Genomic DNA, 23,137 nt, shown 5'->3' on the forward strand with positions numbered 1-23,137 from the left:
GCCTCAAGTTGCGCCAGGGGAGGTTTAGATTGGATATTAGGAAAAATGTTTTCACTGAAAGGGTTGTCAGGCATTGGAACAGGCTGCCCAGGGAAGCAGTCGAGTCACCATCCCTGGAGGTACTTAAAAGATGTGTAGATGTGGCACTTAAGGACATGGTTTAGTGGTGGCCTTTGTACTGTTAGGTGTACGGTTGAACTTGTTGGCTCTTACCGAGCACAGGCTTTCTATCTTCCCAAGACACTTCCATGACATAAAGGAATAGGTGGGGGAGTGAAAAGATGTTGCAGTATAAATACCTGGGAGTATATTTCTCAGTGTAAAAAACAGCTGAGGGTCACTCGAGTACATTTGTAGCTCAATTTAAAAATAAACTACAGTTTGATAAACTTTATCCATGTAAAACCTCAGAAATGTGAAAATGCTATAAAAATATTTAACAGATTTGTATCTCTGTATTCCTATATCAGGTTTTCAAGCATAAATCAGCGAAAAGAACAATGTCAGGCCCCAAAATAGTATCTACCTAATCTGCTACCCAACTGGAATACCACACACACAATGTTACATACATGCAAATGGAGAGGGGAAATGGTGCAAATACTGTAGAGTGAACACTTAGGACTAGAGCCACGGAAGCAGAACATGGGTGAATCTGAGGCACTTCAGTCACAAGTATAGTGTTCACAACAGTCCAGCTCAGCTGTTGCCTACCCCTGATGGAGTCTGCATGTGTCTGACCCTACTGAAGTCCTCTAGGTAGCTAGAAACCTGCTTCTATACATTTCCCAAACTGCCCTAAGCAGCCCAGACAACCAAAGATTGATGAACATCCAAGAATTAGAACAAGGCAACTGAACTGGCATGATGACCAGCAAGAATATTCTTTTGTAATTTACTAATTAATTCAATTATTATATGATAGAATTACTGCAAACCTGAAGATGCTAGTCAAAACTGGAGTCCCAAAATATAAACACAGATTAAAAGATGGTGGCTGTTAAGGAAAACTGAGAAAAAGCTAAGCTAAGGCTAGCTGAAGGCTAGTAAGTCTTCAAGCCATCTTGAGAGAAATTATCAGACATTGTGATTTGCAGTATAAATTCCCTCAGTGTCCTGAACTGCCAGACATAATTCTAATATAGTCATAAATTTCGTGAAGATCAGCCATTCTTTCCATAATAACAATTATGAAAATATAGTAAAATAAAAATATATACAAATAAAATTGATAAAAGCACTATTTAGCATATTCAGAAGAAGTTACATTGAATATATTTTCTGTCTTAGGAATTCAGAGATACATTTTCTTGTGAGTGCCACTAGTCCTGCTGCTTTTTCATTGGACTGATTCTGCTGAGTATCTGCAATGAGAAGAACACAGTCAGGGGAGAAATTAATATAGTTCTCAGCTTCCAGCCACAAACTGGATGTCAATGGTACTGGACACAATTCAAAAGATCTATGTTACTGCCAGCCATATCACTTTGTCCTGGTTATGGGCTGGGATAGAGTTAATTTTCTTTCTAGTAGCTGGGATAGTGTTATGTTTTGGGTTCAGTATGAGAAGAATGTTGATAACACACTGATGTTTTCAGCTGTTGCTAAGTAGTGTTTAGTCTCAAGTCAAGGATTTTTCAGCTTCTCATGCCCAGCCAGCGAGAAAGCTGGAGGGGCACAAGGAGTTGGGAGGGAACACAGCCAGGGCAGCTGACCCAAAATGGCCAAAGGGGTATTCCATACCATGTGACATCATGTCTAGTATATAAACTGGGGGGAGTTGGCCTGGGAGGCAGATCGCTGCTTGGGAACTAACTGGGCATTGGTCGGCAAGTGGTGAGCAATTGCATTGGGCATCGCTTGTTTTGTATATTCCAATCCTTTCATTAGTATTATTGTCATTTTATTATTATTATCATTATTAGTTTCTTCCTTTTTGTTCTATTAAACTGTTCTTATCTTAACCCAGGAGTTTTACCTTTTTCCTTCTGATTCTCTCCCCCATCCCACTGGGTGCGGGGGGAGTGAGTGAGAGGCTGCGTGGTGCTTAGTTGCTGGCTGGGGTTAAACCACAACACACTTCCATAATTTTCACATAGCTTAACCTAAAAGATGGTAGTCAAGGAAAATAACACAGTTGAGCTTTTTGATATTGGTTTTCTAGACAGCAGCAGCTAACGAGAAGCACTAGTTATAGAGAAAAAAAATCATTTATGGGCATGAGATTGCTTGCCCCTTCTCTTGCTAGATTTTCTTCCCCCCCCTCTACTCTCTCCTCCCCTAGGTTTAGCACACATAATGATTAATATATTATTAAATTTTTGAGTGTATTTAGCACTGGAACATAGAGCTAGGAATGCATTGCTGCTCCAAAAAGCTTACTGTCAAAAGATCAAAAAAGGAGAACTAGTGGAAAATGAGACTCCTCAAACATGTATAATAATCCTGAAATTCAAGCCTTAACTATCTCAAGCTATAGCTCTTTCATGACTTATCAAAAAACTATAGTTTTATATTAGTGGGGAATTATTTTGCACTGCTCAGATGACAATCTGCTACTTAGCTAAATTTTCTAATTCTGAATGACATAATTACAGCTTCTAAAGACCACCATTATATGTTTGACATCAGAGGAAAACTTAGAGAAAATGGAAGGAAATCCATAGGACCGTGGTTATGACTCATTTGGGACTATAAGTTTCAAAACTGTTTAAATGAGGAGATAAACAAGAGTTGACAAGAACTAGTAATTCAATCAATTATGTTAATAAACAGAAAAATAGTATATGTAAAAATCTTAGTGTTGATTGATTAATTTTATTTTCACTAGCTTCCATGGGAATAACAATGGGAAGGTTAAACGAAAAGGAAGAAAGCATGTAAAGTTCTACCAGAATTTATTTAATAATAATTTTTAAAATAATCTATCTCTTAATGGATTTGCTTTTGATAAAAAAGTTACAGGGCTGATTAGTTTTATTCACGCAAAGTATTTTGACATCTTCATTCCCATTGCCTGGCAGTTACTATGTCAATTAAGAGCCCAATAAACTGAATTTTTTAAAACTTTTTTTTAAAAGATCAATAAATATACACATTTGTGATATGCAAACATTAACAGAAATACAAATAAAAATCCACATAGGGCTAAGGTGTGTATTCTGTTACTAAAAGTATCACATAATAAAAAGGACAAAAAGAATGCCACATTTGTGGTATAGGTTGATTTTGCCATGGGCAATATAAGTAAGTGATGGGGAAAAGAGTGTTTATATGATTGATGCTGAAGGAAAAACAGTGTTTGGCTTAGTTCATTGCAAAGAGTCTGCAAGAAAAGAGTATCTCACCCTTGTGAAAATATATATAATCAAACGACTCAAGTGTTGATCCCAGCAAATTATGACCATATATAAAGTTACTTGTTTGAGTTCAATATCTTAAAACTTCTTGGTGATCAAAACAATGCAGCAGTTCTAGAAGTTACCCCTTGCCTGTTGAAATCACATTTTAATTGCTTTTTTTTCTCATTTCCTTGTTAAAACATATCTGATGTTAAATTTCACCAGTTGGAAAACAATTCTCAGGTGGGATACCCAGTCATTTCTGAGACAGATGAAGACATAATTCATTGCTTTGGCTGAGGGAAGAATTAATCATCTTGAAGAGAACTACTACACCTTTCTCAATAATGTGCTTTGGAAATCCCACAGGAAGGTAGTCTTAAAAACAGATTCATTTTAAATTACGCACAGCAATGCTCTCTCGAGGTTCAGGTTTTTGCCATAAATATTGTATGCTACCATCTTAAAAATATGATCAGATGCATCAACTCAGCAGCAAAACTTATAGGTTTTAGTGGAGATAAAACATTGTTTGTCATAAGCCTTTGAATATTTTCAGTCAGGTAAGGTAAACTGAGCCTACGATGCATGGAGAATTAATCTGGAGAGATGAAACCTGTACATAGGACAGTTTTCTCTGGTTTCTATTCAGAGGTACATAGATACTCTTAGGAACCTTCACACGTGGAGACATATTCACATAAATATGTACATGCACATTTGTTTGAATTTATTACCATTATTTTTTCACTTTTTTTTTTTTGACAGTTTCACCTTTTCTCTCTTCTACAGGCAGCCCAATCGCACGAGGCCAATGACTATGGCAAGATTACAGCAGTTATATCATAATTAGCCATTCATCCACTTTCAGTTTTTTACATATGGTTTCTCCCCATGCATGTGCTATACAGGGTTTTACTGTCACAGCTCCTCACCTAGGAGCACCTACTTGGATGCAAAGCAGGATCTCCAATGTTGCATACCATTTTATCATACAAAACCAAGATTGAAATGACACTGAATACACTGCACAGCAGCAGTTTCTGCCAGTTTGATAACAACAGTTGAAACATTTACTGTACAGAAAGCCAGTGCAACTACAAGGCACTGTACCAAAGTAAGCAGATGTATAGTTAAGCTTGTTGCCATCGGTTCTGAAAACAGAGGCTGGAAAAAAAGACCTGTTTTAAGACAACAATAAGTAACAGAGGAAAACACTATGAGCCTAGATGCATGGAAAGGTTATGGCAAAGCACATGTCTGGGTTAAGGAAGATTAAAATGGTGAGAAAGAGAGTGTGTTCCCAGTGCAGTATGGTGAGGAGAGCATAACAGTTCAATCACAGCCTTAATTTCTGCTTGGAAGCAAGGAGCAAAGCTCTGACAATTTCTGAATTAGGTTATTTTCCTGTTCTTTTCAGGTCACAACTATATTTAAATCATACATTACACATGTGGGATAATGTCATGGCTATTTGGAATAAACTCCATGAGATTCAGGTTAGAAATAACTCATTAAATATAACTTGCAGTTGGAAAAGCCATTTCTATACTGCCATCTCAGTTCCTCAGCACTCACTAAATAGGTTTATACATTTGTATCTTACTCCCTAAGTGGTTAATTCAGACCATTTTATGCTTATAAAGCAGAACCTTGTTCCTAATTAACTATTAAACCATTATTCCATTGTCCTCAGAAACCTACTTAAACAAGTAGTGTCCCAGATATTTTATTGTATTAAAAGGTAGTCAAATTTGATCAAAATCAGAACATGATCCTCAGCCCATTGACATGTCGTGAATTCTATATCATTTCAGTCCTGGTCTTATTTGATAAAATGCCCAGATGAACTAAGGAACATGACAGACCAGAAGAATAAATAAAGGCAACAGTGCACGGACAGTCTATCCAGCCCAGCCCAGCACGATTTCTCCAGATATCTCCCTTTTCTACCTCTCAGACCTTTCTGAGATAACTGAGGCAATGCTCTCCCACAAAATCCACATTCCTTAATTAAAACCTGCAGTTTCACCATCACACTGTTCTCTGCAGAAGAGAATGAGAGAATACATTGGTGGGGGTTTTAATTTAAAAAGCTGCTCACAGCAACTGACAACTTTCTCCCTAAAGTAGAACATAGAATTATATCAACTTGAAATCTAATTAATTATCTTTTCACCCTTTAATACATGACTATTTAATTTAAGAAATTAAATGCTTCTTGTAGCCAAATGTTAGGAAAAAGTTAAAATTGTTCATACCCAGCTTCTACCCGTATACTTTTGTGATTTGTCTTTCCTGTATAATTTGTTCCTCAACTTTCAATTAGTAATGATGTCTTATAAGGGCATCTTGTTGCTTTCTTAAAAAAAAAAAAAAGTATTAGATATTATTACAGTGGATTACAAATCTCCCATTATGCTCTCATCAGGGCATATTTTACCACGTAGACTAGCAACCCAACTTCACATTTGTCTTCTAAAACTTTATTTTAAAAGTAAGTCTATTTAAGACAGCACAAAATGGCCATAATGTATCCCTATAACAATCTCTAAAGATGACTTGATCTAGCAGCTATATAAAGAGAATACCAAGACAAATTAAAATCTGGGCACAAATCTAAGGTATTTATTCAACTGACTTCTTTACATGCAAAAATCTATTGGTATTATGCAAACAAACACAGAGGGGAAAGATCTCACAAGGCATTAGTGACAAGCTGAGAATATCTTTTAGTTAAATTACTGTTGCTGAGTAATTTAGAAGTGAAAAAAGTCATTCTGAACTGGTCACAATTAATACAATGCTGAAAATGCAGAGATACCTGAATGGACTGTGTTTAGCCTACAAAGAAAAAAACCCTAAAATTATCATTCTTGTTAAAATACAGTGGAAAAAAATGAAAAAACCAATTAACGGGTTCCCCTTCTGTCTCATCACTGCAGGAACCAAAGGCAGCTTGTGCGGTCACCACAGGAAGGACTCTGCAACATCACAGTGTCCAACCAATGAATCACGATCCAGATCAGGGCCTGCCCAAACAGGTCTTTGTCCATCATCACCTTCTCTGACAGCTCTTCAGCTCCAGGGAAGGAGTAGGACAACTTGGTGAGCAGCCATCAGCTCTGTCTTGCAAGAGAACTGAACATCCCCTACCTCCCCTCCCGCCTGATGTGGGGTGCATCCATCAGGTCATTACCCTGTGAAAGCCAAGGGGTCTTTTTGCTTGTGTTAAAAGCTTAGGATGGAAGAACAAGAGGCTTTTTTCCAAATCTGCAAACAGGAGCAATGTGTGCAAGCTCTAGTAGGTGCAAAACAAGGAATTATCTCCAGAGTAGCTTAAAAAAATAATGAACAACAAATTAGACCTTAAAAATTCTTCTAAAAAAACTGTTATGCTTCAGTGTCAAAGACAGGCTGACACAGTTCTGATCATTTTCAAAACTGATTGACTGGCATCACCTAGAAATGCTACTGCAGGGGTGAACCCACCTTCTTCGGTCTACAGCCAAGACTCCCAGCAACAGGGCCATTACTATAGAAGTCAGACAAACACTCATATAAAGAAGAAAACATTATCTTCCAGCATTTGAGTTCAGGGAAATCTATCTCAGGCTATGTTCTACATGGTTTATCTCCTAGGGAAAACATCATTGCCACACAATTACTCTATTGGCATATGCACACAAGAAAGGCAACTTAGTTTGCACAGTCTTAAAAAAGGGGGTAAAAACATGAAGCAAGAAACTTTACACTTGTAACACTTCCTATTTTACTCTGTAGGGAGATGGATTATTCCTCCCATGAAAGTGATTATGCTTAGATCATAAAGTAGAAATTGAAAAACAGAATACTCTATGACTTGCTTGTATTTCAATAATTGCCTGCTCTACAAATGTGCTGTTCTTTTTCGGCAGTTAGCACTCTGTTATTAGGAGACCATGGATCATAATGCCTTATAATTGTCCGTATCAGTTATGTGTATTTTCCTACTCTTGTACAGAATTTAAAAGAGTGAGAAATGAAAACTTGAGAGTATGATCTAACATTTACATCACTGATATTTCATGGATGTATGCTTTAGCTGTAATAATGTATATTTTTCTCAAATAAATAATTTTCATTGAAATAAAGAAAAAAGCTCATGAGGTTCAACAAGGCCAAGTTCCAGGTCCTGCACTTCGGTCATAACTACCCCATGCAGCGCTATGGACTTGGGGAAGAGTGGCTGGAAAGCTGCCTGGCAGAAAAAGACCTGGGGGTGTTAGTCGACAGCCAGCTGAATATGAGCCGGCAGTGTGCCCAGGTGGCCAAGAAGGCCAACAGCATCCTGGCCTGTATCAGAAATAGTGTGGCCAGCAGGAGCAGGGAAGTGGTTGTCCCTTTGTACTCGGTACTGTTGAGGCCACGCCTCGAATACTGTGTTTGGTTTTGGGCCCCTCACTACAAGAAAGACATTGAGGTGCTGGAGCGCATCCAAAGAAGAGCAATGAAGCTGGTGAAGGGTCTAGAGACCAAGTCTTATGAGGAGCGGCTGAGGGAACTGGGGTTGTTTAGTCTGGAGAAAAGGAGGCTGAGGGGAGACCTTATTGCTCTCTACAACTACCTGAAGGGGGTTGTAGTGAGGTGGGTGTTGGTCTCTTTTGCCTAGTAACAAGGGATAGGATGAGAGGAAATGGCCTCAAGTTGCGCCAGGGGAGGTTTAGATTGGATATTAGGAAAAATGTTTTCACTGAAAGGGTTGTCAGGCATTGGAACAGGCTGCCCAGGGAAGCAGTCGAGTCACCATCCCTGGAGGTACTTAAAAGATGTGTAGATGTGGCACTTAAGGACATGGTTTAGTGGTGGCCTTCGTACTGTTAGGTTAACAGTTGGACTTGATGATCTTAAGGGTCTTTTCTAACCTAAATGATTCTATGCTCAGTGTATTGGTTTTGTGTGGCAGGGGGTTTTTTTGGGCGGGGGGGGGGGGGGGGGGATTACAGGGTTGGCTTCTGTAAGAAGCTGCTGGAAGCTTCCCCTGTGTCCACAGACCCAATACAGCCGGCTCTAAGACGGACCCGCTGCCGGCCAAGGCCGAGCCAATCAGTGATAGCGGTAACGCCTCTGTGATAACATTTTTAAGAAGGAAAAAAGGTTGGGACAGACAGAAACAGCCGCCAGAGAGAGGAGTGAGAACATGTAAGAGAAACAACTCTGCGGACACCAAGGTCAGTGAAGAAGGAGGGGGAGGAGATGCTCCAGGTGCCGGAGCGAAGATTCCCCTGCAGCCCGTGGTGAAGACCCTGGTGAGGCAGGCTGTCCCCCTGCAGCCCAGGGAGGTCCACGGTGGAGCAGATCTCCACCTGCAGCCTGTGGAGGACCCCACAGTGGAGCAGGTGGAAAGCCTGAAGGAGGCTGTGACCCTGTGGGAAGCCTGCACTGGAGCAGGCTCCTGGCAGGACCTGCGGATCTGTGGAGAGAGGAGCCCACGCTGAAGCAGGTTTGCTGGCAGGACTTGTGACCCCGTTGGGGACCCACGCTGGAGCAGGGGAAGAGTGTGATGAGTCCTCCCCCTGAGGAGGATGAAGTGGCAGAAAATAATGTGTGATGACCGTAAACCCCATCCCCGTCCCCCTGTGCCGCTGGGGGGGGGGGGAGGTAGAGAAATCTGGGAGTGAAGTTGTGCCCGGGAAGAAGGGAGGGGTGGAGGGAAGGTGTTCTGAGATTTGGTTTTAATTCTCATTACCCTACTCTGGTTGTTTGGTAATAAATTGAGTTAATTTTCCCCAAGCTGAGTCTGTTTTGCCCGTGATGGTAATTGGTGAGTGATCTCTCCTGTCCTTATCTCAACCCACAAGCCCTTTGTTATATTTTTCTCTCCCCTGTCCAGCTGAGGAGGGGGAGTGATAGAACGGCTTTGGTGGGCACCTGGCGTCCAGCCAGGGTCAACCCATCACACTCAGAAGTTCATAGAATCATAGAATGTTTTGGGTTGGAAGGGACCTTTAAAGATCATCTAGTCCAACCCCCCTGCAATGAGCAGGGACATCTTCAACTAGATCAGGTTGCTCAGAGCCCTGTTCAACTTTACCTTGAATGATTCCAGGGTTGAGGCCTCTACCACCTCTCTGGGCAACCTGTGCCAGTGTTTCACCACCCTCGTAAAAAATTTCTTTCTCATATCTAGTCTGAATCTACCCTCTTTTAGTTTAAAACCATGACCCCTTGTCCTGTCACTACAGGACCTATTAAAAAGTCTGTCCCCATCTTTCTTAGAAGCCCCCTTTAAGTATTATAAGGCTGCAATAAGGTCTCCCCGGAGCCTTCTCTTCTCCAGGCTGAACAACCCCAACTCTCTCAGCCTGTCCTCATAGGAGAGGTGTTCCAGCCCCCTGATCATCTTCATGGCCATCCTCTGGACCCACTCTAACAGGTCCATGTCTGTCTTGTACTGAGGACCCCAGAGCTGGATGCAGTACTCCAGGTGGGGGCTCACCAGAGCAGAGTAGAGGGGCAGAATCACCTCCTTTGACCTGCTGGCCACGTTTCTTTTGATGCAGCCCAGGATACAGTTGGCTTTCTGGGTTGCGAGCGCACATTGCCAGCTCATGTCCAGCTTTTCATCTACCAGTACCCCCAAAATCCTTCTCCACAGGGCTACTCTCAGTCCCTTTATCCCCCAGCCTGTATTGATACCAGGGGTTGCCCCCACCCAGGTGCAGGCCCTTGCACTTGGCCTTGTTGAACTTCATGAGGTTCACATGGGCCCACTTCTCAAGCTTGTCCAGGTCCCTCTGGATGGCATCCCATCCCTCAGGCATGTCAACTGCACCAGTCAGGGTGGTGTCATCAAGTTCTGGGAATACATTTCATTAAATGCTTGAGCTTTAGCAATAGCTAGAATGGATATCAACGGTTGTGTAGGTTCATGAGCCTTGAAAAGGTTTGGCAAATTGAAAACCAGATTTCAGTACAAGTCAAACCAAAATAAGACATGGCTGCAATTTACAATTATTATATATTTTGCTAGATGATTTTTTGCAAAACATAACCTTTTTTGCACATCTTGCGATAAGCATTCAGTCACTTTAAAATTTGTTCTAATTCTAAATAATCAGGCATTGCAGAACAAGAAAGACTTAGGGTACAGTTTTAGAAGTAACACATTTATTCATACATCTACTAGATTTTGTCCTGTGATTAGAATAGCTTTAAACAAAGCTATTAAATCTGTTTTTTAAGCAGCTTTTGGAAAATACTGTTATTTGAAAGAATCAGTACATTTATATCATAGGCAAATATAAAGCCAAGTGGCATATCATTCGACATCTCTTAACTGAAACAAAAAAAAAAAGAAAAATTCATATTTAAGAATGTAAATTAGTTATTGCAATGATGTATTTATTCCTCATTGTTCATATCTTTTATTTTTAATTGTTCAGTTATCTATGAGCATTGGTAACTAAGAATAACTTACCAGTTGCATGCAAACCTATGTAAAATGTTCAGGGGTCAGCAGCTTAAGTGGTCTCAGTCTCTTTGAGAAGTATTTTACAAAAAAAGAATTATGAATTTGATCATTCAACATTCTATAATTATTTCATCTCAAGCAAACATATTTTCTTCTATGGCTTTGGTTTGAAGTTAACTACTGTCTAGTTCTCTGCGTATTCACTTCCTGATCATGTCAGGAATATGTTATTGGTTCTCTCATATTATATTCTCTGAATTTAATAAAGTTAAAGTAAATAAGAAGTCCAGTACTTCCTGTTTGGTATTTTTAGGAACCTATGCTAAAAAAATAAATAAATCCAAAACAACCCCCCTGTAAGAAATTATTGCAAAATTATAATTTCTGCAACCAGTATTTTAAATAACAAATTTGTCCTTACATGTTATATTATATAATTTTGTTTAAATAAGTATATGATCTATTTGTCAGCATCTGGGTTGTAAAAGACTGGCATATTAGATATTGTAGCTAAAACCAGTTTTAGGACAATGTGAATTTGCAAATTCAGTAAATAAATTCCTGCCAACATATCTCCTGTCCCCTTGTTTAAGTGTTTCTTCTCATTTCCACTGAGTCATTCATTTGGATAAACTATTAACATCAGACATATTAATATATCAGTCAGATTTCATATATATCGCACCACAGGCTATAGCTTTGTTCCCTCATAACAGTTAAGGAGAAAGCTTCTACAATGCATACATTATTTACCTCGATATTACTCTATGTGGCTGTTAGCAGCTTGATCCTGATTTAATTGATTTAAGTGATGTGAACATAAATGAAGAAAAGGAACCATGTTTCACTAGTATCATATAAAAGTCTTTTAAATTTTTGCCTACTCATCTTAAAGTTCAGGATACTAACCAACTGAAGTCCAGGTATGTGATACTAAAGAAGGAAAAGCTCAAATAATTTCAACATGTCTTTTCTGTTTGAGGATGTATAAATACCTCAGTGGAATAAAAGCCTTATTATACATCCTGGTTTGTTCATTCATCAGTTCTCCAGGAAGTATCCTCCTGGCAGTTTATGAAGAATGAGTTTGCTGACTGTCCTCTCAATATTTTTGACATAATGCTCATTATTCTGGATCCAAATACATAGTATTTCAGATTTATCTACACCACATTTAAAACCAACATGTCAGCCCATATGCAAAACCTATTTGATCCTTTTAACCACACACGGTCACTAGTTCTTTGTCATAAAAATTAGTTAACAGTTGCTCTGTTGTGCATGTGCAAACACACACAATACAGAAAAGATTCATATCAGCAGCAAAGGTCTCACTGACTACCCCTATGAGATCATCCAACTGTTGTTTCCTAATTCAGCAAAGTTCATCCCTAGCCAGTTTTGTTGTTTTAAAACATTACAATGCTATAACATACAATTTCTCCAAAGTGGTAATGAATCACCGTGCAGAAGTTTCACACTCTACATTCAAAACAATAATCAACTACTGTGATAACAAAAGCCAAATATGAAAATCCATGACGACCTTTATTTCTGATCTCTATAAGATGCTAAAGAAAAGATTAAATTTTTTTTTGCACACATTTCATTTTGGGATTTATCAAAACTTGATTCAGTCTACATATTCATCACTGTTCCCACATGTTCTCACAGTCATCAGAACTCTTTTTTAAAAGCAACCAATGAGCTTCTTGCTGATTTATTGCACGCTCAAAAAAACAAAAAAATATTTCAGATCCTCTTTCACCTTCCTGAGAACATCCAGGGAGCTCTATAATATGTTATCAAACACAAAAAGATGGACTCTACTTATTTTTCAATACTTGCTAAATAAATTATCATACAAGAAATATTTCACAAGTTTTACCAGTGGAATCAAAGGTGAAGTTGCAATCAAGCAGCCTGGAGACACCAACAGCCATTAGCTATAGATTACATGAGCCAAACACCAGCTATTGATGGTTTGGACCACGTCTGGTCACTTCTAGTCCCACTTAGTGCTCGATTCAACTACTTTTGATTTAGAATACCTGATTTATTTTTGACAACAGATGGGAGGGGAGAAAAAAAGTATTAATTTCTCTGCTTAGTAGGGCTTTATAGTGGCAAGCTATTAACTCAAGCTACCATAAAATAATGTCATTGAATGCATTTCAGAAGGTTGTCTCTCTGTAAAACACAGAGACAAAAGCACAGCTTTATGGTAAAACTGCAAGATATGCTTAATCATTTGCCTTATTAAATTGAGTACAAAACTGCAGTGTTCTATTTCTGTGTCAAAAATATAGTTACACTGCACTACAGGGAGGCAAAAAGAAATAGAATTTACAAAATACATTAATAAAAAATAATGACCTATTTCAGGAGGGTTTTGAGAAACAACTATAAATTTATTAGACTTTGATACTTAGTATCATCCAGCATCGTGCCATTTTTAAATATAATCTGACATTATTTGTGAGATGGCTTTGCATTTAGGTTTCTATTAAACTGGAAAGTGAACACAATACTTTAAAAATGAGATAACCAGCAGAAAAAGCACCAGAAATGGTACCAAATAATCCTTCAATATTCACTTAAATAAATCTTTATTAATATAGGTAAATAAATTTATGCAAATCTATTTTAACAATGTTTCTGTGAAAATGCTTTACAAAATAATTCTCATTACACTTGCTACAAGAAAGGTTTAGAAAACAGCAGTTATTTTTCCTATGTTTTTAGCACTTCCTTTTAAAACATATTATGATATTTAGAACTACAGAAATGGGGACAAGCAAGAAATGAAATGACTGAATCATGGTGCTGTATGCCAAAGCATTAAACACTTCCTAGCCATGAACATGCCAAATTAGGGAATGCCATAATTTCCTGGAAACATCACCATGCCAAATTGGCAGGCAGCATAAGGTCACGTCTGGAAATAGTGGAGTTGACAGTTTAGAAAGAAATTACTCAAAATTTGAACTACCCATTTTTTTATGAAGAAGGTCAGCATTCAATATATTCAGCCTACATACAACCTTAAAACAATGAGTGTTCTAGGAAATCTACTCAATTATAAATGGTTTCAATTTTTCCTTAAATAGAAAAATATGAACATGTATTTTAAGTTCTCTGTGATTACAAGAGTATTAACTTCATAAGTCTAAGTGCTAGTCACCAAACTCAAATGGAGATTTAGGTGGTTGCTAAAATTTCTAATATTCTCAAAAGGAGCCCATCCATGCTCATTGTGCTGATGGTCCCAAACATATTTTTTGGTCTCTGTGGTTAGCAGACAGAAGATGGTTACTCCTTTGTGCTTTTTTCCAACAAGGCTTTTCTACTACCACCTGTATGTAATTACACTAACTGGGGAGTAAAAACTCTTTATTCCATTCTGGTTTGTGTGTAGCTCTTTGGAGAGACCTGAATAGTTTTTTGTAGGAATAAGAACTTAGCAAATGATGTTATAACCATATATATCTTACCTCTTCCCACTGGTGTATGTATCTAATCAGTCTTGAAAGGCGTAATAAACGTAACAGGCTGAGGATTTTTGTAAATCTCACAATACGAAGTGCTCTTGCTGTCTTGTAAACCTCCGAATCCATTCCTTTTTCTACAATGAGAAAGATATAATCCACTGGTATTGATGAGATGAAGTCAACCACAAACCAGCTTTTTAAGTAATTCATCTTAATGATTTTAGGGTCCAGTATTATTTCAGAGCTGTCTTCATTTACAGTCCCAGTTCTAAAATTCATTATCAAGTCCAATAGAAAAACAGTGTCTGATGCCACATTGAAAATAATCCATGGTGTTGTTGTTTGTTCTGTGAAGAACGTGATTCCAACTGGTATAATGACAAGGTTTCCAACCATCATTATGAGCATGATTAAGTCCCAGTAAAACCTAAAAAAAGGAAGAAACAGAACAGTTGATGTAATGTGGTCTCTATCATGCTGTTTCTTCACCTCAAGTACATTTTTGGTTCTATACAAATTAATTACAGTACTGAAACTTGGTGTCAGTTTTGCCCAAATGAGATTAGTAATTATACTATGATTTTGTATAGAGATACGACATATATGAGGGTGCTTAAACATTTTGTTAATGCTAAGTAAACTCTCATTGTTTTAACTCATTCAATATATTCAGTCAGTAGAGAAGACAAAGTAATTAATACATTTCATTATGTGCTTTCCTTCTCAAGAATATGCATCTAGGATAAAGACAGTAGCATAGTTTATGACTCCATGGCATATCTGAAAGGTGTGCATGTGTGGCACTCAGTAGACTTCTCCAGACTCCTGTCAAAACCTAGTTTTAGTTATATAAACACACTAATATGTCTGGTGCCAATCACAAGTGCTTTAGCAATGCAATATTTTTTTAAGGCTTCTATCCAAATGGAAACCCAAATATGTAACAGATAACATATGAAATGTAAGTACCTCTTTGCAAATATACTCATACCATTACAGTGCTGGAATAAAATTATAGGAAGAGGAAAAAAAAAAGCACTGAAGCAAAAATTAGAAACAAAAATTAGATAAGATCAAAACCTTCATCTACTTTTATAATCTGAATTGAACTTTCATGCATTTTTACAACCTGATAGTCTATCTTCTTTCAAAGCTAGCTAAGAAGTCTGGACAATAATAGCTGCAACTTCCATAGCATAAAAAGGATACTGCATTTCACTATTTTGTTCCAGAAGTATTTAAAGGCTCCCCTCTGAATGCTGCTAACAGTGCTTGATACAGATGGTAGAGAGCTGGACTCCTAACTTTAGTATCTACTATGGAAACAGCGCATAAACCCACCTATTACATAGACGATCCATCCATCCTGATGGAAGATTTCCAGGGGATGGTAATATATGCCCAACAGTTTTTATGATAAGTCCTAAATGTTAAATTGTCAAAGAAAATTATTCTTGTTCAATAAAAGAACTGAAACCAAATCTGAGAAAGTCTGAACCCAAAGCATAACCTCTTGTTCTGCTTGAGAACTGATCTAACTCAGTAGTCCTATATTATACAGGTGGTTGGACTAGATGACCTCCCACAGGTTCCTCCTGACCTAAATTATTATGCAATTCTATGACTTGAATACATTTCCATGCAAGGTATCAGTATTCCTGTGTTTCCAGAACAACCCCATAAAAAGCACCAATATCTTATTTACTAATAGAAACATTGCAAGAACTACATGGACACCAGAGCAGTGTGAGGAGGAGCGGTAGCAAAGACACACAAGAAATGGACAAGGACAAGGAAAGACTACAGCTGAACAAGGGACATTCCCCTAGTGACTGAGCCCAGACCCACTGATTGGACAAGCCAGCAAGGGGTGGAGCCTGCACCCAGCAGCACAGGTGATTTAAACAGGCTAAAACAGTCAGCCCAGCTAACTGATGAGCATGTATATTTCCCAGTGGGGAGGTATACAGCAAAAAAGTGGTGCTCTCTGCCTCTTCTGAACTTCTAGTATCCAATAAAACCAATGCAGACAGAGCTCCTGTTAAAGCATGTGACCACTCAGGTTTCTGGCTGTGGGATGTGTGCAGGGATATCCTTGGAGATGGAGGATGATAACAAGCAAGTCTGTGGGTGGTGTGACCAGGTGGATGAACTGCCCTGCCTGGTGGCTGAGATGCAGGAGGAAGTGGACAGATTGAGGAGCAGCTGGGAGTCTGAAAAGGAGACTGACCAATGAAGCTGTGCTCTACCATATCTATTGCGCACAAGCCAACTCAGCATGGCCACTAATGATGTAGGTCCACGATCTGTTTTGTGCCAGGAGGAAAGCAGCATTACAAGGGATAGGGAGGGGTTGAGGCAAGTTACTGCATGGACCTGTAAGAGCAATCACTCCTTCCCCTCTCAGATACCTTTACAGAATAGGTATGAAGCTCTGGGTACAGTAGACAAAGGACATGATGAGACGGAAGAGGAGGAACCTATGCAAGTACTCTCAGCAAGGTCAGATCAACCAACACCTCGCGACAAGACCTGCATTAAGACCAGTGCCAAAAAGAAACAGTGGCAAGTTTTGATCATAGGTGACTCCCTCCTTAGTGGAACAGAGGCACCCATTTGCAGACTGGACCCTCTTTTCAGGGAAATTTGCTGCCTCCCTGGGGCCCAAATCAGGGATGTCACCAGATGACTGACAAGCTTAGTACAGCCTTCAGACTATTACCCACTCCTGCTCTTTCATGTGGGTACAAGAAGTCCAAGGTCGATCAAAAGAGATTTCCGGGCCCTGGGAAGGATGCTGAAAGATTCAGGAGCACAGGCAGTGTTTTCCTCAATCCTCCCAGTAATGGGGAGAAACTTTGGAAGAAACAGGCATGCCCAAGACATCAATATCTGGCTCCAGGACTGGTGGCTCTGCCAGAACTTTGTTTTTTTTATAACCATGGAAGAGTCTTTGAAACACAAGGTATGCTGGGGCCTGATGGCATCCACTTGTCCCGATGGGGGAAATGTGTCTTTGCTCATAAGCTGGCAGGACTGATTGAGAGGGCTATAAACTAGAATTGGTGGGGGAAGGGGATACCATCAGGAGAGCTGAAGGTAAACCAAGGGTTGGCATGGCATCCCATGAGGGTGGCAATGCTAAGCGCAGCATTTGCACCGCTCCAGGGAGCACTGAGGGCTTAGGAGCACATCTGAAACACTTGTACATCAACGCATGCAGTATGATGAACAGGATGAAATGGAAGCCTTGGTCTGTTCCCAGAGCTATGCTGTCATTGGTATTAGTGAGACTTGGTGGAAGGAGTCCCACGGTTGGAGTGCTGGGATGGAGGGCTATAGGCTGTTCAGGAGGGACAGGCAGGGCAGGCGAGGTGGAGGAGTTTCACTGTATGTAAGGGAGAGGTTTGACTGCACAGCCCTTACAGTTAGCGATGATGTGCTTGAGAGCCTCTGGGTGAGGATTAGGGGGGTGGAAAACAAAGCAGGTGTCATAGTGGGTGTCTACCATTGATCACCCAGCCAGGATGATAGCACTGATGAGTTATTCTATAGGCAATTAGGACAATTCTCTGGATCAATAGCCCTTGTCCTTACAGGTGAATTCAACTTCCCAGACATCAACTGGGAATACCATACTGCTGTGTCGAGCAAGTCTGGGAAATCCCTGAAGCTTGTGGAAGATAATTTCTTGTCACAAGTACTCAGTGAGCCAACTAGGAAAGATGCCCTCCTAGACATGTTGTTTGTGAATAGAGATGTGGTGGTAGGTGGCTGTCTTGGATCATGAAATGGTTGAGTTAAAAATTTTCAGTGTAAAGAGGAAAAATGTTTTGGTTTAACCCGAGCCAGCAACTAAGCACCACGCAGCCTCTCACGCACTCCCCCCCATCCAGTGGGATGGGGGAGAGAATCAGAAGGAAAAAGGTAAAACCATTGGGTTGAGATAAAAACAGTTTAATAGAACAGAAAGGAAGAAACTAATAATGATAATAACAACAATAATAAAATTACAATAATAATAAAAGGATTGGAATATACAAAGCAAGCGATGCCCAATGCAATTGCTCACCACTCGCCGATGGATGCCCAGTTAGTTCCCAAGCAGCGATCTGCCTCCCAGGCCAACTCCCCCCAGTTTATATACCAGACATGACGTCACATGGTATGGAATACCCCTTTGGCCATTTTGGGTCAGCTGCCCTGGCTGTGTCCCCTCCCAACTTCTTGTGCCCCTCCAGCCTTCTCGCTGGCTGGGCATGAGAAGCTGAAAAATCCTTGACTTAGTATAAACACTACTTAGCAACAACTGAAAACATCAGTGTGTTATCAGCATTCTTCTCATACTGAACACAAACCATAACACTATACCAGCTACTAGAAAGAAAATTAACTCTATCACAGCCAAAACCAGGACAAAAGGTCAGCAGGGTTGCTACCCTGGATTTCAAGAGAGCCAATTTTAAGCTATTCAGGGAGCTACTTTGCAGAGTAGCCTGGGAATCTGCTTTTGAGGCCTTAGGGGTCCACGAGCGCTGGTCAGTTTTTAAGAACTACCTTTTAAAAGCACAGGAGCAGGCAATACCACTGTGTTGTAAGTCAAGCAGGCGGGGCAGAAGACCAGCTTGGCTGAACAGGGACCTCCTTGTGGAGCTCAAAAGGAAAAAGAAATTGTACGATCTCTGGAAGCAAGGTCAGGCTTCACAGGAAGATTACAGAGCTGTGGTTCGTCCATGCAGGGAGAAGACAGAAAAGGACAAAACTCAACTAGAATTGAAACTGGCCAGTGTTGTGTCAGGCAACAAGAAAGACTTTTTTTAAGTATGTTAATAGCAAGAGGAGGGCTAAAGAAAACATTGGACCGATACTTGTTGAAGATGGTCACCTGACAAATGGGGATGAAGAAAAAGTGGAGGCATTCAGTGCTTTTTTTTTGCCTCAGTCTTTAATAATACCAATATATCTTGGGCTGCACAGTCCCCTGAGTTGGAGGACCATGACTGTGGGAACAGTAACTTTCCATTTGTGGACACTGGAATTGTAAGGGACTAGCTGTATCAGCTGAATGTTCATAAGTCCATGGGACCTGATGGGATTCATCCCAGAGTACTGATGGAGCTAGCAGATGTTACAGCAGGACCCCTCTCAATCATCTACCAAAGGTCTTGGGAGTCTGGGGAGGTCCCTGCTGACTGGAAGCTAGCCAATGTTATTCCAATTTACAAGAAGGGCATGAGGGAAGACCAAGAAAACTACAGACCTGTTAGTCTAACCTCAATTCCTGGAAAAATTGTGGAGAAGATTATACTGGGTACTACTGAAAGGCATTTAAAGAACAATGCAATCATCAGGCACAGTCAACATGGGTTCACAAAGGGAAAGTCCTGTTTAACTAATTTGATATCCTTCTATAATAAGGTCACCCACCTAGTCGATGAAGGGAAGGAAGTGGATATAGTTTTTTCTGGAATTTAGGAAGGCTTTTGACAATGTCCCTCACAGCATCCTTCTGGACAAGTTGTCCAACTGTGAGATGAGCAGATACACAGTGTGATGGGTGAAGAACTGGCTGAACGGCAGGGCTCAAAGGGTTGTAGTGAATGGGGCTACATCCGGCTGGCAACCAGTCACCAGTGGTGTTCCTCAGGGCTCAATTCTAGAGGAAGTTCTGTTCAATATTTTTATCAATGATCTGGATGCAGGAGTTGAATGCACCATTAGCAAATTTGCTGACGATACTAAACTGGGAGGTGCTGTTGAGTCTCTTGAGGGATGAGAGGCCTTGCAGAGGGATCTAGATAAATTGGAGCATTGAGCAATCATCAACGGCATGAAATTTAACAAGAACAAATGTTGGATTCTGCACCTGGGACAGAGTAACGCTGGACACAAGTGTAGATTGGGAGAGGAGTGGCTGGAGAGCAGCCCTGCAGAGAGGGATCTGGGGGTGCTGGTCGAAGCAGGCTCAATAGGAGTCAGCCGTGTGCCCTGGCAGCCAAGAGGGCAAACAGCATTCTAGGGTGCATCAAACACAGTATAACCAGCCAAAGGAGGTGACTATCCCGCCATATTTAGGGTTGTTGCGGCCTCACCTTGAGTATTGTGTGCAGTGCTGGGCCCCACAATTTAAGAAGGATGTTAAGGTCCTTAAATGCATCCAGAGGAGGGCAACAAAGCTGGTGAAAGGGCTGGAAGGCATGTCCTATGAGGAGCGGCTGAGGACTCTGGGTTTGTCTAGCTTGGAGAAAAGGAGGCTGAGGGGCGACCTCATTGCTCTCTACAGCTTCCTGAGGAGGGGAAGTGGAGAGGGAGGTGCTGAGCTCTTCTCCCTGGGATCCAGGGACAGGACGCGTGGGAATGGTTCAAAGCTGCGTCAGGGGGGAGGTTCAGACCTGACGTTCGGAAGCATTTCTTTACCGAGAGGGTGGTCAAACACTGGAACAGGCTTCCTAGAGAGGTGGTCAATGCCCCATGCCTCTCAGTGTTTAAGAGGCATTTGGACAATGCCCTTAATAACATGCTTTAACTTTTGGTCAGCCCTGAAGTGGTCAGGCAGTTGGAGTAGATGATCGTTGTAGGTCCCTTCCAACTGAACTATTCTATTATATTCTGAACTGAGGAATTGGTGTTCAGATCAAATCGAAATGATAATTTTCTTAATTTTTACCTTATACTTTGATGAAAAAGGATTAAAATATATTTCAGACACTTTTTAGAAAAGCAAAGGAATAAAAAGTTCAAATTCACAACAGAGCAACAAGAGAAGTCATTAGGGGTCATGTCATGTGCATCCTCCTTTTACAAAACAGCTTAATACCTAGAGCTCTCACCAACGCCTAGGAAAATCCATGTGACTTTCCTCATCTATCTGTGGGCAGCTGAGCCCAGAATCTCCTGCCTCTCAGGAAAATTCATAACCCCCAAGACATACTATAGCTCCTGAAGCAAGGTACACTGCTGACATGTTCTCCTTTCCCTAAACAAATATAAACTAGAGCAGGAACCAAAACATTCTTCCCAGGGAAGGTAACCACTAGACTGAAGAGGAGTTCTCACTTTTTTGCTCTGCCAAAGCAGAACAACTGACAGGTGATATTGATATTGAAAGTATCCATGCCAGAAGTGCCATGCAAAGTAAACATACAGGTTCAAATCCTCTCCAGCAGAGAACAGAAATTAGTCTTCACTTTCAACATCTGAGCTGTATGGTTTCGATTCCTGAGCTGATCAGTGACAGGAAACATTCATGTACATGCTCAAATATACATGCTGAAAATTATATTAGTGTTTTTATTGTATTGATATTTTATTGACTGAATTCATTGTATCAATTTGTCTCTCTAAAATATCAATTAATTGAAAATGCAATGTGTACAACACAAAATATTTTACAAAATGACAGAAGTAATCTTCCACAAGCCTGCTTATGCGTTTCCCCACATGGATTTATTATGATCCCCTTTTTACAGAGTGACGTGCCAGTGGCAGGTTGACCCTGGCTGAATGCCAGGTGCCCACCAAAGACATTCTATCACTCCCCCCTCATCAGCTGGACAGGGGAGAGAAAATATAACAAAGGGCTTGTGGGTCGAGATAAGGACAGGAGAGATCACTCACCAATTACCATCACGGGCAAAACAGACTCAGCTTGGGGAAAATTAACTCAATTTATTACAAATCAACCAGGGTAGGGTAATGAGAAATGAAACCAAATCACAGAACACCTTCCCTCCACCCCTCCCTTCTTCCCAGGATCAACTTCACTCCCAGATTCTCTACCTCTCCCCCCGCCCAGTGGCACAGGGGGACACAGAATGGGGTTTACGGTCAGTTTATCACACGTTGTTTTCTGCTGCTTCATCCTCCTCAGGAGGAGGACTCATCACAGCGTGGGGTCCCCCCCACGGGAGACAGTCCTCCACGAACTTCTCCAACATGGGTCCTTCCCACAGGCTGCAGTTCTTCATGAACTGCTCCAGCATGGGTCCTTTCCACGGTGTGCAGTCCTTCAGGAGCACACTGCTCCAGTGTGAGTCCCCTACGGGGTCACAAGTCCTGCCAGAAAACCTGCTCCAATGTGGGCTCCTCTCTCTGTAGATCTGCAGGTCCTGCCAGGAGCCTGCTCCAGCGCGGGCTTCCCATGGGGTCACAGCCTCCTTTGGGCACCCACCTGCTCCGGCGTGGGGTCCTCCCCGGGCTGCAGGTGGAGATCTGCTCCCCCGTGGACCTCCCTGGACTGCAGGGGGACAGCCTGCCTCACCAGGGTCTTCACCACGGGCTGCAGGGGAATCTTCGCTCCGGCGCCTGGAGCATCTCCTCCCCCTCCTTCTTCACTGACCTTGGTGTCCGCAGGGTTGGTTCTCTGACATGTTCTCACTCCTCTCTCCGGCTGCCATTTCTGTCTGTCCCAACTTTTTTTCCTTCTTAAAAATGTTATCACAGAGGCGTTACCACTATCACTGATTGGCTCGGCCTTGGCCAGCGGCGGGTCCGTCTTAGAGCCGGCTAATATGGGCTCGCTCTCTCTCAAACACAGGGGAAGCTTCCAGCAGCTTCTTACAGAAGCCACCCCTGTAACCCCCCCCCCCCGCTACCAAAACCTTGCCACACAAAGCCAATACAGTGCCTTAGGAGTTCTGCACTAATGAGTGGGTAGGAAGGAGACTGCTCAGCTAGGACGTTCAATATTCAGTTCTACCATTATCGTTCAAAACAAAATTTCATACTTCATACATTAAAACACCTATCCCTACCAGAAATAAAATGCAGCTCTTGCAGGTTTTTCCTCCTTAAAACCAACCATATTCAGAAATCTCCATTTTTTTCATTATTCAACTTGTATCCAGATCTCT

At 41.0% G+C, this 23,137-nt stretch overlaps 2 protein-coding genes across 2 annotated transcripts in view; one reads left to right on the forward strand and one right to left on the reverse strand.

Moving 5' to 3' along the window:
• The window catches only part of LOC126035250 (potassium/sodium hyperpolarization-activated cyclic nucleotide-gated channel 1-like), a 244,264-nt gene that overhangs the window by 203,680 nt on the left and 17,447 nt on the right, over window positions 1-23,137 (reverse strand). Inside the window, exon 2 of the mRNA XM_049793579.1 lies at window positions 14,289-14,712. Within this exon, the coding sequence (XP_049649536.1) occupies window positions 14,289-14,712 (424 nt within the window). The remainder of the gene's footprint in view (window positions 1-14,288; window positions 14,713-23,137) is intronic.
• The window catches only part of LOC126035329 (endogenous retrovirus group K member 5 Gag polyprotein-like), a 203,996-nt gene that overhangs the window by 127,866 nt on the left and 52,993 nt on the right, over window positions 1-23,137 (forward strand). The gene's annotated exons all lie outside the window — the stretch shown is intronic.

The sequence above is a fragment of the Accipiter gentilis genome, chromosome W (genome assembly GCF_929443795.1).
Source record: "Accipiter gentilis chromosome W, bAccGen1.1, whole genome shotgun sequence".
Lineage (NCBI taxonomy): Eukaryota > Metazoa > Chordata > Aves > Accipitriformes > Accipitridae > Astur > Astur gentilis.